We start from the raw sequence: 17,209 nt of genomic DNA, 5'->3' as shown, positions 1-17,209 counted from the left end.
TCTCTCTCTCTCTCTCCATTATATTTCCGTTTTGTATTTCTTTCTCCCATTATATTTTGCATTTTGTAATCCTCCTTGCTTCAACAAGCCCTCTGCCCAATATCCCCCTTTAATAAATAAATCCGATTTTGGTTGAATTTACAAGATTCACTTATTTTAGTTGAATTTACTATTTTTTTTTAGAGAACTAAATATGCACCATACTTGAGGGAAATTTCGTCTCTATGAGTACACCAGCATAAACAATATTTAACAACAGTTTTTACGCCACCACTGTAAGCCTCTTTTGTTGTAATTTCTGCAAATTATTGACAATCAATTCTTAACCTAAAAAGTAACAGATCCTTCTTACCATAAAATATGTTTGAAGAATAACAGATCCTTACAAATTAATAGTCTCAACCAAAATCGGATTTATTTTCCCAGTCCTAAACCAGAGATTTTGCGAAAACTCAGTCCAATCCCAATACCAATCCCTTTCCTTCTTTGACCCAAACGCCGGTCAATCGTCTTCTCCTTTTTCCGATTAATCGATATATCAGATTCTCTTCATCGTCTTCTTCACACACACACACACTCTCCTCCTCCTTACCACCCAAAATCGAAGACACAATCAATCGGGAAAAAACTGTTGCGGGATCGGTTTCGAGGTTCAAAAATCCCCAAATCGCCATCTGTATCAGATGGCGGCGACTCTGAGCCTCCGTTGCGTAGGAAACCAAAACCACCAATTGGGTCGCAATGGATCGAAAAGCATTCCTCAGACCGCTCGATTCCATTGTCCATTGTCGATCTCCAATCGGGTCATCAAAGAACAGCCTCGACTGATCTCTGCACCGGCGACAATGGTGTTTGGCACCATTATATTTTGCATTTTGTAATCCTCCTTACTTCAAAAATTTTAAAAATGACTGTTTTTTCCATTCAATGGCAGCACTTCGTCTTTAATCTCAAACCCTAATAGCCAGGGTCGTCCACAATCAAGCCACGAAAATGACTCTGTTTGCTTCGTCTTTGGTGTCTGTGTTTGTAAGGTGCTGTGTGTGTGTGATCAACAATAGAGATGACTGATGGTGTATTGGGTTGTGTAATCCTAACCCTAACCCTATTTAGGGTATTTAGGCCAAACGACGTAATTTTTGAGTGTGTTATGTTTCATTATTCAAAACGACGTCGTTTTGTTTTATGTCTATTTAAGTTATTTTAATTTTTTTAATTTTTTTTATTATTATTGAATAAAGATTATGAGGAGTATTCAAAAAACCTTTGTTTGTTATTTTCGTATTTTTACCTACCCCTTGGACAAAAAACCTTTGTTTGTAACTTCTTAAAATTAGAGGTGTGCTGTTTAAACAAAGGGGGTTTTGTAACTTTTTAAAATTAGAGTGCCGTTTAAAAAATAGGAGTATTATGTGTAATTTTTTAAAATTAGAAGTGTTTTTTTGCACTTAACCCCATCTATCATGTAATAGGGCCTCATTTTTTTTTTTTTTTTTTTTCCCATTCTTTCTAAAAAAAAAAAAAAAAAAAAAAAAAAAACACACACACACACCGTAGTCTGTTTTCTTTAAACTACTTTATTGGTATGTATGATAGAAATTTATTTAAGATATAAATTACCATACAACATGTAAGTACCCTATATATTAGCCCAGGCTAGACATCCATCCAAAGCACCAATATGTTGTACTTATCCAATTGGATAATTTTATTTTCCTCCCATAAATTCAAGCCAGCTTAGGGGAGCATAAATTCAAGCTAGCTCAGAAGAGGGAACATTTTAATGGGATAATTTTATTTTCCTCCCATAAATTCAAGCTAGCTTAGAGGAGCATAAATTCAAGCTAGTTTAGAAGAGAGAACATTTTACCTAGTAATAATTAGCCTTTAACGCATAGGAAAGTGCCAAATTTACAGGTTGAAGGTACCTAAAAATCATGTTCACAATAATAAAATTAGAATGCTCCTGCATATTAAGAGGATCAATTTGTTTGCCTTATGACAAAAAAGCATCATATCATAATAAAACAACACACTAGCAAGTGTCATCCAACATCATAAACACCTTCCATTTTCAAGAATCGGTACATTGAAATTGGAATTGAAAATTTTTCATAATTCAAACTCCAAGATGCCGATTCAGTATTCCAAAATAGGTTAAAAAAATATGAAATTTGGATACACAATGGCAGTCCTTTTTAGGGGAGAGGGCCTAAAAGATCTAAACAAATACAAGTTCCCAAAATGTAGGTCCTTCCATATGAATTTATCGTTGCTTTCCCATTATCTCTTTGACAAGTCTAGAATACGGAAATAATCATAAAAAAGTGCAGATTGTTTACCTTCCAGTCGATCCCTACTCACCCTGTTACTGCCTGCAAGGTTATTGCATGGGCTTCCACCAATAACAAGATCAAAACCACCAAAGGAGTCTATGAACTGCTCCAGCCGGTCAGCATTTAGCTGTTGAACGTCAACAAAATGAATCAGATTCCCTCTCTGGTTTGTTTGTTCCCACCAGCTTCTGACAGTATTTCTATTAACTTCAAAAATTTCAACAGATACAACATTCTTCAAAGCTATACCGAGCCGATGGAGGGCTACTTCTGCACCGCCAATCCCGGAAAAAAGAGAAAAGGTTGATGCCACCCAAGAACAAGTCCCTCAGCACAGAGAGATGATAGGCCACGGCATCAACCTGAAAAGAATTTATCCCATAAAGAATATCACAAATTCAACATTTAGGACATCAGTCGCTGAAATGATTTAAATTTCGTAATTTATTGGAAGTAAGAACACTTTATTCTAATATTATTTAGAACTTCAGAATTATTTGCAATATTCAAATATTCATGATTTATTCATGTTCACCTGGAATGAGTTGCCTAAAGATTTATATCTGTCAGTCCTACTTGTACCACCTCTTGTACGGTTCTTTGGAACCCCAGTAGCATTTCCACTTCATCGGGTTCAAAATAGGTGCAACCTTGTTCCTTCCTACCCAGACTAGATTCCATTTTCGGCATTCATCAAGTACATACTTTTGCACTCTCAATGGTGGTTCACCATCCCAATCTTCTAGAGCCTTGCGGATCCTATCTGTCAATTTTGCACTGCCGATACAAGTTTGTAAGCAATTCAGCTTTGTTCGCGTATCCCACGAGGGCCACCATTTCCTTGTTAAGGGTAACGCCTCATGTATGGTGCGTGCAGGCATCGGAATAAGAGGAAACCTATCTCGAATTGGAAGCTGCACAGAAATACTTCGAATCAACAAATTCTGGTTCAACATCATACAAGAATGGTATTCCAAACTCCTCTTAGAGCTAATTCCACAATAAGTTATTTATTTATTTTTTTTCAAGAATGTGCAATAGTGTGGTACATCTACCTCATTATTTACTTTTTATTTTATTATTTTTTGTTTGAGCTATGTATTAGTATAGCTGTTGTTGAAGACAAAAGTGAAAATAATAAAATAGAACACAAAAGGGACCAAAAAGTATTAAAATACTATATAAAATAAATAGAAAGTATTAAATAAATGAAAATAATAATAGTCAATTCTTCGCAAACAAGTTCATGAATAACTAACTGTGAATTTCACAAAAAGTGCAGTCAATAATCAATGCATACCCCCCTCTCCCCGCTCTACAATTGGTGGCGCCCCAGATGCTATTATAACTACATCAATGCTACTGTTCTCTCACGTAACCACAACCTGAACCAAAAATACTTAGTAGCCCTTCGAAATGAGTACACAAAAGATAGTGATGCGAGAATACAAGACTAGATTGGTCCAGTACTTGCAGTAGCGCACGATATCCCAAGCCAGGCTGGTCTGCATCATGTGGAGGGAAAAATCATCTCCAGACACCCTCTCACTGGAGGGTGTCCATTGCCGATGTGGCATGGGTGACATGGCAGGTATGTGCATAAATTATTTACCTCGTATGTATCTAATAGTCTCCTTGTATGTATCTCTTATTGCCTTCTCTCTTGCCGTCGCCTCCACTCTCTCTACCTCTGGCCTCTCTCCAAGCTACCTTCTTCCTCTTCTTCATCCTCCGCCTCCTCCTCGTCGGCGTAGCCGTGTCTACCTCTTCCGCCGTGTCTGGAGGTTCCAGCGAAGCCCGCCACCGCCAAAACTCGCTGGGGAAAGGATGAGGTTCACCTCTCGCTGTCTCTAATTTCGATTCGTTACTACGACAAAACGAAGCAAATTACTTGAACTAAGCTTGAATTTATCTGGATTCTGCTTTTAATTTTGGTTTTTCGTTTAATTCGTATCATTATATGTGTTTTTATGATCAGATCTGTATCCTAACTACGTGCTACTTTCTTGATTTCTGAGATCCTTTGTAAATTTAGATATGATTGATCTATTGTGTTATACCTTTTTGATTCCTTTTTTTTTCTTATTTTTTGACAATTCTTCAGATTCGAAGATGCTCAAAATCTCTTTCTTTATATATATATATATAAAATCCTATATATTTATATGTATAATTACTCAAACCAAGCTTCATTAATAGCGGATTTGAGTTTTTTCTTAGCTATTTTTCATATTCGAAGATGCTCAAAACCTCTCTCTCTCTTTCTATAAAAAAAAATCATATGTGTCTATATATATATATGAGTATATATTTATATGTATAATTTCTCAAATTAAGCTTTATTAATGGCGGATTTGAGCTTTTGCTTTTTCTCTATTTCTATCTATAAACACATATTACTAAATTTATCTTCTGAGTTTGTTAGTGGCCACGCTTTCTGGCAATTTGCGCACAAAGATTTTGGAGGCTAGATGGGTGAGGGTTTGGTATGGATCTAGAGATGGAGATGGGTTTGTGTGGAAATGGGAGAGAGGGATGGTAATGGTGGAGGACGTTGATGAAGAGAGGAGAGAGAGTTGAGAGAGAAAGCAGAGGAAAGAAGAAGGGGAAGCCATGGGTCTGCCTTCCTTCTTTTGGCTCACGTATAATTTTCGTATATTGTATTCGTATATGTTATGTACGTATTTTGTCTGCCGTATTCGTATATGGTTAAAAAAGTAAGCTTCAAAAATTACTACTGACTTGGCGCTTCATCATCCCTGACAAAGCAACGACATGACAAAGTGTGCTGATGTGTCTTCATCCCAACCCTTGGATCTGCCATGGACACCTTCCATTGAAAGGTGCCATGCAGAGGATGTGCGCCCCTCATAAGCAATCTGATCAATTTTTTTAGAATAAATTACACCCTGATGTTAGGTTATTTTTCGGCTAGATTAACAGATTAGTTTTAAACTTTACTTATATTTGAATTAGCGGTTTAGTATTTCACTTATACACCAAATGTCAATTTTTGATGAGTCAGAATACTTTTGAGGTGTTAAATGACTATGCTATCTTTTGACCTCTTGTTAACTCTTTTTGTGCCCAAATTACCCCTCTGCTTGTGTCATCTCCTTTCCTCTTCTTCCTCCTCCTCAAACCATCATCATCCTCAGTGCTGCTCATCCATCACCCAAATCTCACCTCAAATAGTTTCAAATAATAATAATCATAATTAAAAAAAAAAGGGTTTGATTAAAATGTTTCATGCTACAGGAAAAAGAAAAGAATAGGTCTTTTATCCATGGGTTTTCATATAAATTCTTCAATATGCAGCAACAACACCCCCAGACAAAAAATAAAATGATGATCAGATAGGCCAAACACAATAGCGAGCGTGATGAGCATTTGTTGAAATCAGAAAAGTAACAAAAGAGAGAAGTCCAATGATTTAGGCATGAAACACAACCAGTGGACCGCTCCTGTTGTTTCACGCAAAAGTTTTAAGCAGATAATTAACAGGAAAAAAAAATGAAATAGTTGTTCTTATAATAATATAAAGTAATTTTATGCATTCAATGGAACTGCAGACATCCTCTCTCCTATATACCAATATATGTATATAACAAAGTAGACATCCACTCTCCTATCATCTCACACAGGTCACTTGTATATCATGCATGTATTACGAGAAGCAAAATACAACCGACAAAGCATGAAAGGGTTCTGAACCCTAATTTCCCGTTCTCACCGGACGAATGTATAATTTAGACATGGTCTAGAGTTTGCTAGACTATAAGTGGCTGCTACTATTAGGCCTGGGCTTGTATAAGGCTTGTTGTCTTGTTCTTTGGGCTTTGCCTATGTCTTCTAATTGTCTTCTTAATGATTTGGGCTGTTCCCATTTTGTGGGCCTCCCTTTGTACATTGTACTTTCCCATTTTCAAATGTAACTTATTTTCCAAATATATATATATATATATATATATATATATAAAAGGAGAAACTTATCTCACACTTGGACTGAAAAGAGCTGAGATGGGTTACTGCCTCTGGCAGCTTTTTATAAAGCTGATGGTAATGGGTGAAGTTGTTGATACTTAATGGTAGTGGGACTCTTGACTTGACAACTCAATTTTTTTAATGGTACAACTCAGTTTTTTTAATTATTTAAAAAAAAAATCAAATTGAAAAAACCAATTTATATGCTTTCTTCTTTTAATTGTTTTTGGCTGATCAACAGTAATCTTGCAAACTTGCATGTTGAATCAATAATATTTGGGGAATATTTTTGGGGAGATTGCCTTAAATTGGTTAACTCATAATATACGTGGAATGCTATATATATATATATGTATATATATATATATATATATATATTTCTTTTGCCTTTCAAATTAGTACCTTATGTATCATTGTTGATTAATTTAGTGAAAAATATATTTTAAAGTATGTTTAAAAATTAGGAAAAATTACATATAAATGGAGTCAAAGTTTCATATTTATTTAGAAACTGAGTCAAAGTTCCATATTTCTCTAAAATGGATTGCTGAGGTGGCACATGGTTTTTTACTGTTTAGAAAATTGTGGTGCCTAAATGCCCTTTCCTAACAAAAAAAGTAGTACCTTCAGTTCAAAAAAGTAATACCTTCGGAGAAAAAATAGTACCTTCGCGGGTGTTTAAAAAATATGGTACCTAGACGCCAAAAAGTAGTACCTTCAGTTCAAAAAATAGTACCTTCGAAGAAAAAGTAGTACCTTCGCAGAAGGGTATTTTAGACACCACAATTTTTAAACAGTAAAAAACCATGTGCCACCTCAGCAATCTATTTTAGAGAAATATGGAACTTTGACTCAGCCTCTAAGTAAATATGGAACTTTGACTCCATTTATATGTAATTTTTCCTAAAAATATTATTATAAATAGACCATAAATTACATTTACAATTTACTAAAACTTTATTTTTAATTTGATTATATTATTCTCTTATCATTTAAGTGACAACGCCGTTATATCTCTGAAAATTTTGATTATATTGTTCAAAAGTGTGTATTACTGAATTTTGAATCATGCGTGTAAGATTGAAAAAAATTCACGATTCTGTTCTGTGGATACATTTCGATACTGTTTTACATTTTGATTTTTAATAAGTTTGATTTTTAGAGTAGTATGAGTCACTAATTTTCACCTTTTTTCCTCTCTTTTAGATTAGCTTTTTTCCTCTTTTTTATCTCGTCACTCTACTTTGCAAATATCAACAACTCTATGTATCATTATGTCTCTAGCATTCAATTTGATTTTAAAAAATTTGAAAAGAGGAGGTCGGGTATTTTTTTTACTATACTAATTTTAGGTAATCCAAGAATATATATATATATATATATATATAATTAATCCACCCAACCAAATTCAAATCAACTTAGCCATCATATTGAAATAAAAGGTTCAAGCCGAATACACTCAGGGCAGTCTTGACCCAAGGCAACAAAGACAGCAGCCTAGGGCCTCAAAATTTATGGACCTCAAAATTTATAGGCCCATGGATGATAAGTGTTAGAAAGGAGAGGATAAGGTACTATTGAGCATATGATAAGTGTTAGAAAGGAGAGGATAAGGTAGTGTTGAGCATAACAATTCAACCACTCTAATATTATTGAGCATATGATAAGTGTTAGAAATGAGAGGATAAGGTACTATTGAGCATAACAATTCTAACCACTCTAATATTATTGAGCATATGATAAGTGTTAGAAAGGAGAGGATAAGGTACTATTAAGCATAATAATTTAACCACTCTAATATTATTCTTAACGTGACGAAACATTATTGAGCATATGATAAGTGTTAGAAAGGAGAGGATAAGGTACCATTGAGCATAACAATTCAACCACTCTAATATTATTGAGCATATGATAAGTGTTAGAAAGGAGAGGATAAGGTATTATTAAGCATAACAATTTAACCACTCTAATATTATTCTTAACGTGACGAAACGATAAATCCTACTTAATCATAGTTTTAACTTTGCAAAATCATCATAATAGCATATAAATAGTGTTAAAAATTCATGCTTCACAATTCTACTCATAATTCTAGAGTTAATCCTAGCCTTCCACAAGCCAGTTAAGAAAACACAATTAGGCAGAACTTTAACCGTTGGATGCTATTCCTAAAAACCATTTTCAACCGTCGATACACTTTTACTCCCCCACTATTTTTAGGGCAAATCATTTCAGCCTCCCCAATCGCCTCCATCTCTATACTCGTTCTCAACTCTGAACTTTCCCCCCCCCTCTCTCTCTCTCTCTCTCTCTCTCTCTCACTGCAACTGCAAACTACAAGATCTACAAGAATCAGAAGTTCAAAACCCATATCGGCATATCATTTCAGATTGTTCAAAAAATCAAAACCCATATCTTTCAGTTTCCATCGCCCGCTGTTCCAGTTCTGGTTCGCCGTTCGCAAGCTTCAGCTGTCTCTCAACTCTCAAGCTTGCCCCCTCTCTCTCTGCAACTGCTAACTTGTATGTATGGGTTTTGTTTTAATTTTTTTTCTAAATCAACTAATCAAGATCTGTATTTCTTGTTTTGCAAACTAAATCCTATTTGGTGAAATTTTGTACGATCTTTTTTAAATAAATTTTTTTTTTTACAAGCAACAAAATTTGCATTGCATTTTGAGGTAATCACCTAAATCTACATTTTATTTCAGCAAAACAAATATTTTTTTTCATTTCAATAACTTCTATTTCTGTTTTTTATTTTTTATTTTTTTTTTGTTGTCAATTATGTCTACAAGAAAATTTGAATCTGGGCATGAAAAAAGAAAAAAAAAAAAAAAATACTATATTTTTAGGACAAATCATTTCAGCCTCCCCAATCGCCTCCATCTCTATTCTCGTTCTCAACTCTGAACTTTCCCCCTCTCTCTCTCTCTCTGCAACTGCAAACTACAAAATTTACAAGAATCAGAAGTTCAAAACCCATATAATTCAGTTTATCTATCTGTCTGCAAGAATCAAAAGTTCAAAACCCATATCGGCATATCATTTCAGGTTGTTCAAAACCCATATCTTTCAGTTTCCATCGCCCGCTGTTCCAGTTCGGGTTCGCCCTTCGCAAGCTTCAGCCGCTGTCTCTCAACTCTCAAGCTTGCCCCCCTCCCTCTCTGCAACTGCTAACTTGTATGTATGGGTTTTGTTTTAATTTTTTTTTCTAAATCAACTAATCAAGGTCTGTTATTCTTGTTTTGCAAACTAAATCCTATTTGGTGAAATTTTTTATGATCTTTTAATATTTTACAATATGAAGTTACAAAATTTTTTATGATTAATTTTATATAATCTTTTTTATGATCTTTTTTATATAATCGATTTATGCATCTCCTCCATCTATATAATAATACACATGCTGTTATATACCTCTCGTCTCTGTGTTGCTTCATTTTCTCATTCCTCTCTGTTTTTGTTGTTTGTCTCTGTTGCAGATATCAGATATCAGTCCTCTCTCCAGTCTCTACCCTGCCCAAGGATCATGCCTCCTCAGTCATCTGGTAAGTAACATGACCACTTCTACTACTACTTCGTTTGGGTTTTTGGGTTTTTAGAGTAAGGGTTTTTTATCTGCGGATTTTATAAGCCCAAAAAATTAACAAAAGTTATTGAGTTCAAAGTATTACTTGTTGAGCTTCCGAAATGTATAAAACTTCAGTAACAAATTTAAGTTTTCTCATCTTTAATCCTGTTATTATAGGTATACTTGTTGGGAAGAAAGCTCAACGTGAAGTGAGTGGTATCGGAAAAATATTGGTATATTCCTTAACATATTGTTAGTGGAATTTTCTTTACTAGAGAATATTGCCATCGATGGCAAGTTGGGCTAATAACCCATGCTCCCACTCAAATGGAGCAAGACAATTTCATAATGTTTAAATTGGATGTGCACATTGAATGTGATTAAACATTGGATGTGTACATTGAATGTGATTTGGTGTACAATTTTGATACAAACCTTATTTAATTTATAGATTGCAAGTTTGGCTGCTAGTGTATGCCTACTACTACTCTATCGCTGCCCGGCTAATAAGGCACAAAGTAGTGATTTACAAATTATTTTCAAGGGTATTTTTAAAAAAAATTAAATTTGAGAGGGGACACAAAGTAATATTGTATAAATATTATACCTATATATATATAATAATTTCAATGGGCCAGTTTGGGTCCGGGGGCATGTGCCCCTCCCAGGCCCAAGCTGGCTCTGTCCCCGCCTTCAAATAATACTACTACACTGATTCACAATGTATTTTGGCAGGCTGGAATTCAAAAGGGATAGAGTGCTTGCCCACATCTTCATCAGTCTGGACTCGCACTCGTAACATTGGGGAATTGCATCTTTAAGACTTGTCTGAACATGACCAATGTTCTTTACTTCAAAGATTTTATTGCATTGATTTGACTTTTAAATATGACCTACATATATGTTGTGCATTGGAAAGATTTTATTACATTGTATACTAAGGTGTACAATATAAGAAAAATAAGTGGCGGTAAAAAAAACAATAAATGGACATATAGAATTTAACTGTTTTGAGTTACTTAAATAAATGAAATACAGTTGAACATTGTACTCTAGGATGCTTATTACCATATAGTATGGTACATGCTCTCGAGGCAGAGAATTATACACTAAATTAGACTGTAACAGTAGAACCTTCTATTTATTTCATGCAATAGATAAGCAAAAACCGAGAACCTTGCTAGATTACTCAGTAGAGAGCTCTTGATAGCCCTTCCGTTCTTCCAAGGGTTTCAATAGAATTGGAATTTCAGCAGCAGCAAAATCCACGCATATCATAGTTTTGTAATCTTCATCGCCCAAATTTGGGAGAGCCTTGGCCTTTTTGTCCCAAGGGTTCCATATAACTGTACATCCACCACATGAAATTCACGTATGAGCAAGAAAGATAAAAAAAAAATGACAACAATGGCGACGAAAGAGCTCTAAAACGAGTATAACAATGTAAACCCATCTACTTCGTGGTCTATTATTGCAATCTTTGGTGGTGTGCTCAAATACACTCTATCAATCTAAAGGCGAAAAAACAATAAAACTTAAAAAATGGTTGAGAAAGTTCAAATATTGAGAAAATCCTAATTCCAAATCACTGAAAACAAGAACCTTGAACTTATTATAGGGTAGTTAATATGCAATTCCAATGTTCTGAGTTCAATCCTAATTTGCCAATTGTGAAAACACACCTATATTACTAGGCCTAATGGTACTAGGCCTAATGGTACTAGGCCTTTATTTCTCAAAAGAAAATTAAGGGTTCAAGTCTTGGTGGAGGTATGTGTACGTGAGTACTAATTAAAAACAAACAAACCTATATTGAGAGCAAAAGCAGATAACATACTACATAGTACCGCATCATCAAAGGTAATTGCGTCTGCTTGCTTTGTATACCTGTCTCTATCCATCAAATTATTGAAATAGTCGAGTGTCTCCAAGCCCTCAACACGCACTTCACTGCAAATTAAAAAGCATCATGCAACCTCTCTGAAAAAGGATTACGGTAAAGTATCTTCCAAACTCTGTTACAATTTTACCGGGGGTGAAAAAAAAAAAAAAAAAAAGGACAACAATTTTCAGAAGACTCAAAATTGTTCAAAAATCATAAATAGTTTACAAAACCAACAAATAAAACCCTCCACCATCATCATTGCAGTTGGGATAAAAAAAAAAAAGAAAAAGAGTAAATACGTGGCAAACTTGAAATCCGATATAGATAAGTAATTACGCAGTGCAAACGTGAATGAGAAGGCTTTGTTATCCACATTTCTAACACGGGAGATCAATGTGAGCTTGCCAGCATTAAAAGAAATACGAAGCCACAACTTAAATTTGCAGAAAACACCGTATAATTTTTCTTATGTCTAATTAAGTAATGATATATTTGCATGCTATATATTCACGCACACACACGAGAATCTTCCTGTTCCCTTTTCTAAGTTAACTTACACACTAGATATTTAGAGCGTATAATCTAAAGATCTGTAAGTATGGTTTGGCATCATTTTAACAAGGATTCTACAATCCACAATACATATCTTAAAATGAATAATCACATGATACTATTTATTAGTATGTTAATTAATGTTAGAAAATCTAGCTTCATTACAATATTCATGAAAACCAATAGCCTTATGTGAGGGAAATAGTTAAATTTTTTTGATTGTGAAAATTGAACTAGAGCAAGAATAACAAAAATTATGTATTAGTTATTAATCACAATTTATGACATTATTTGCGCGCGGTGTCTGCCCTTAATTTGTACTCTCAGTCTCAGGTGACAGGGCTGCTAGCCTGCGCTTTTACTACTACATAAAGCAGTGGTCTCTTGTGTCTATAGTATACTAGAACATACATAACCATTATGAATTACAGTTTAATATTAATTTAAATAAATAGAGTATCAAACATAAATAGATAATTAACCAAACTAAATAGACAAAAAATCAAACGACTTATAAAAAATTGAAGTGATGAGAATAGACTTACGTTTAAAGTTGTTATTAATTGTTTATCTTTGCTTCGAGTTTGAAGAACATTCTAATGAGCTCTCTAGTACATGTCATGTATATCTAACATTTCAGAGTATGGCGAAAGAGAGGATGGATGGGACCTGGTGAATAGGTTGTCCGTAGGAAACCAACTATATTCTCATTGGTTGCCCTGTTTGTTCGTGTCCTCTTCAGTTCAAGAGTGGGTCTTGTCTTGGCACGTTAACGGATTAGTGCCATGTCAGCATAAAAGATCAGGTGTAGGGTTCCACTTGGTGGACCCTATTCTACAAAAGCTAGCCACATGATTTGCGCAAGAAACATATGGAGGATGATTTTCCACTGTCCAAACGTTTTGATTCAAATGAATTTGCCAACTGCAACTTTTTTTAGGGTCCCACAACTGGCGAGTGATTGCGGAAGGATTAGACATTTCCAAGCATCCTGTGACAATGATATTTTTCATTTTTAAAAAATGTAATGCAATATACGTTTGAATTATTGGTCTCTAATCTATGTAGCATGCAAATGCACGTGCACATGGGACATGGATGCGACATTACATGCTAAAATTTAAAAAAAATAGGATACGAGTACGATTTGGATATGATTATAAATATAAATTTTTATTTATATACATATTTATTGAGTAATAATATTATAAAACTTAATTTATTTCTATTTTTAATACTAAGAGTTGTAATAACTTTTATATTATATATACAATTACTCCACTACTTCGTCATAAAAATGTTTTTCTTTTAAATGAATAAATATTATTTAATATTTTATTTGTGATCATACGTGTATAATGTCAATTTTTCTTTAAGAAAAAATTGAATACATTAAAATGTATTAATATTATTTTCAAAATTACCGATTAGATTTGTGTTCAAAATATTTTAAAGTATCTAGAAGTGTTCAAAATAATAAAAAATTATTTTTATTTACGAACGCGTATATAAAGTGTCACGACATATAACTAATACGGTTTCTTTCTAGAAGTGTTTGTGCTTTATAGTCTCTAATTATTGAAACCTTCAATTCTTTTTCCCCTAGCACAATGGAGTTTTTGCAAAAGACACTCACTTATCAAAATTAAGTTATTTTATACAGTGTAAAACAATAAAATTATAATACTTTTAAAATAAAAAAAAATGTTTTTGTGCCAATATAGCCTTTCAGCCAAACAGTGCCTAAAACAGTTATAATATCAATAAGAACATAGAACATTTAAAAAAAAAAAAAAATTACTTTGTTCCATTTGTTTTTTAAAAAAAATTGTCCAAAAACGCCTTTAAGGCACTATTTGTGCCAGCCAAATAGTGCTTAACAGCTCTTTGGTTCAATTATGTTGAGGGAAAAAAAAAAAAAAAAAACAAAAAATCTAGTTTTTGGAATTTGTTTCCCAACCAAACAGGCCCTTAAACTGGTTTTTGGACTACAATGTTTCTGAGCTACAAAAGTTAAGAGACAAAAAAAAAAAATAGGGTAAATGGGCCCATGCGATACAAGCCCAAGATCTCTATATGAGTCTTCGTTTTCGGCTACCAAAGACGGTGTAGTCTTATGCTAGCAAATAAATTAAAAGGCAAATTGTGTCAAATAGTTATTTCTAATAAATCAAAAATATATATGATAAATATGGTTATATATATACGTGTGTGAAAAGATTACCATTTCGTCATTTCGCTATTTCTATCTATACATACGAAAAAGACAAAACAAGCTGAGAAATATAGCTTCTTCGGACAATATATATATATATAGCGGGCCCACACTAGTTCTATATAACAAACTGCTCTCTACTACAGAATTTAGTAACAAATAGCGAACGACTTGATTCTTTCACAAATTATAAACAGGCTTCTGGACAATAAGTGAATTTTAGTAAATCATCTATTTTTTTCTCTCGTAATACTCCGGTTTCTTTGCGTCGCTCTCTGACTCATTCTTTAGACTTGTAGCAGCAGGGTTTTTATAGTCGGTATCTTAGAGTACCGGCTATTTTAGGTCGGTCTAAAAGAGACGTGTTCCAGTTTCTTCTGACTAAAATTCAGGACAGGTTAGCTTTTTGGAAAGCGAAATCTCTGTCCACGGGTGGCAAGGAAGTGTTGATTAAAGTAGTGTTGAGTGCTTTGCCTACGTATGTTATGTCATCTTTTAGGTTACCTACTGCACTTTGTCACGATTTGATGAAGCATATTCGTTCTTTTTAGTGGTGTAATAAGGATAAGCCTCACGCAATCCATTGGCTCCACTGGGATCTTCTATGCCTGAGCAAGCCTTTGGGTGGTCTTGGCTTTCAGGATCTGGAAGCTTTTAATTCAACTCTTTTAGCAAAGCATGCTTGGCATTTTCAAGTTCAGAAGACCGGATTGCTTTATCAACTTTTTAAGGCCAAGTATTTTCCTTCTGCTTCGTTTTTGGATACTTCTTTGGGATCCAATCCTTCCTGGGGATGGCTTAGTATATGGTCTACTCAGGCTTTGTTATGCCAGGGGGTCTACTCATTGATTGGCAATGGTTCATCTACACATGTTTGGAAAGATCATTGGGTCCTTACGCTTCCGGATAAATTGCCACTTTCCTCGGATCCTCCTCTTTTTTCTTTTGTCTCCGAGTTGATTGATACTACTACCCCTTAGTGGAAGGTGGATGTTTTGTCTCACTTTTTTCCTCCTACTATAGTGCAGGAAATTCTCAAAGTTCACATTAGTAGATGGGATAAACAGGATGAGGTCATTTGGCGTCCAGAGAGGTCGGGTAGATTTTCTGTGAGGTCTGCTTATAAATTGGCCATCTCCATGTCTAATTTTGCAGGTGCTTCTCTTCTTCCTTGTCCGTGGTCTTCGATTTGGCGGTGTCGTACTCTATCTAAGGTGCAACGTTTTCTTTGGTGCTGTTGTCTGCATGCCGCACCGGTTCGGGTAGCTTTGCTGGACCGTGGGTGTGTGGTATCGCCTCTTTGTCCTCGTTGTGGCTTACAGGAGGAATCGATTGTGCATCTCATGTTTTCTTGCACTCACTCCCTTCAGGTGTGAAGTTATCCCCACTTCGTCTTAATTTCTCAGCTCATTCATTTCCTTCTTTCTAGGTTGCCTGGAAATTTTTGGTGCAGAAGACTATCCTATCTTCGGATTTTGCGGATGCTCTTAGTTTGATTTATTTTTGTGTTTGGAGTATTTGGAAAGCCAGGAATCGGTTGGTCTTTGAGGGATTTTTATGGCAACCTGAAGTTGTAGTTAAGAAGGCTGTGGCTAGTTTTTGGGAATTTTATGATGCTCGGTCCCTCCGTTTTTCCGTGCAGGATGATTCGGTTCTCAATTTGGTGGATTTGTGGTGTCTTCCTCCTTCTGGAATTGTTAAGTGCAATTTTGATTCTTCTTTTTATCGGCCCTCTCTACAGGGGGGTGGTGGAGCTGTTTTCCGTGATTTTCGAGAGGTAGTGCTTCAAGCAGTTATTTTTCGTCCCTTTTCTGCTTCTTCAGCTTTGGAGGCTGAGGCGTTGGTGTGTCAACGAGCTGTTTTATGCGCTATGCGTTTGGGTTTTTCTTGCTTATGGTCTGAGTCAGATGCTTTGGTGGTTGTGAATGGGGTAACGCATCGAGAGACGTGTCCTTTGGATATTGCTTCTATCTGTTTTGACATTTCTCGAGACCAGAGGGTTTTTTAGTCTACTATTTTGACTCATGTTTGTCGCCAGGGTAAGGGTGGCTCATGCGTTGGCAACTTTTTCACGGCCTGGGATATTGTCAGATCTGTTTTCCTCTTCTTTACCTCCTTCAGTCATTCTGTTGGTTGTTGCTGATGTCGTTTCGTAGTTTGGTTCTATTGTTTTGGTTTCTTCTGTGTTGTCTCTGCCCAAACCAAAAAACCAAAAAAAAAAAAAAAGGTCACGCACAGCATAAACACACTTTTTCTCTCGATTACTCGTATTATGTTTCTGCTTCCATATTTTCAAGCTTATTATAGATAATAGCAATGGTGAACTCAGGAATGGCTATCGCACCTACTATCTTCGACATATTCGATATGAACACGTATCATGAGTTCCTTTTTCTTTCTACATAAGCAATAGTGTTTAAATATATGTAATATTTGTATACATCACAAATGTTTTATAATGTAGATCTGGCTTTTAAATTCAGTTTTCACATCAAACCTCTATTTCTTAGTATATATATTATATATATGCTACGTAATCTGTGATTTATATGAATAAGATGAAGGGATCGTTCCTCGTACTTTTCTATATCCATCTCAAACCTCTTTCTCTCCTCTATATCTACACCATACCTATAAACTGTGATGACGATCTAATACGTGCTT

General features: G+C 34.9%; 1 protein-coding gene and 1 pseudogene across 1 annotated transcript; one reads left to right on the top strand and one right to left on the bottom strand.

Moving 5' to 3' along the window:
• Window positions 1-2,283: 2,283 nt before the first annotated feature.
• LOC132267547 (DNA (cytosine-5)-methyltransferase DRM2-like) lies at window positions 2,284-3,387 on the bottom strand (annotated as a pseudogene).
• A 9,586-nt stretch (window positions 3,388-12,973) lies between these two features.
• On the top strand, window positions 12,974-16,553 carry LOC132267546 (uncharacterized). The gene is made up of 5 exons (XM_059768696.1): window positions 12,974-13,002; window positions 14,943-15,000; window positions 15,097-15,435; window positions 15,574-15,915; window positions 15,999-16,553. The coding sequence occupies exons 1-5, from the start codon at window positions 12,974-12,976 to the stop codon at window positions 16,551-16,553; spliced, it is 1,323 nt and encodes a 440-aa protein (XP_059624679.1).
• Window positions 16,554-17,209: the final 656 nt, after the last annotated feature.

The sequence above is a fragment of the Cornus florida genome, unplaced genomic scaffold (genome assembly GCF_030987335.1).
Source record: "Cornus florida cultivar Cherokee Brave unplaced genomic scaffold, ASM3098733v1 CherokeeBrave_3.0.0_Hap2_Chr07, whole genome shotgun sequence".
Taxonomy (NCBI): Eukaryota; Viridiplantae; Streptophyta; class Magnoliopsida; order Cornales; family Cornaceae; genus Cornus; species Cornus florida.
The sequence above is the reverse complement of the archived record's forward strand: the minus strand, read 5'-3'. Positions and strand labels throughout refer to the sequence as shown.

Bases quoted from the DNA above. Each gene is read 5' to 3' on its own strand.
- LOC132267546 (XM_059768696.1), top strand. From the start codon at position 12,974: ATGGCGAAAGAGAGGATGGATGGGACCTG. The intron at 13,003-14,942 runs GTGAATAGGTTG...AATTCAGGACAG, and splicing joins GAGAGGATGGATGGGACCTG to GTTAGCTTTTTGGAAAGCGA. The intron at 15,436-15,573 runs GTCCTTACGCTT...ACTATAGTGCAG, and splicing joins ATGTTTGGAAAGATCATTGG to GAAATTCTCAAAGTTCACAT.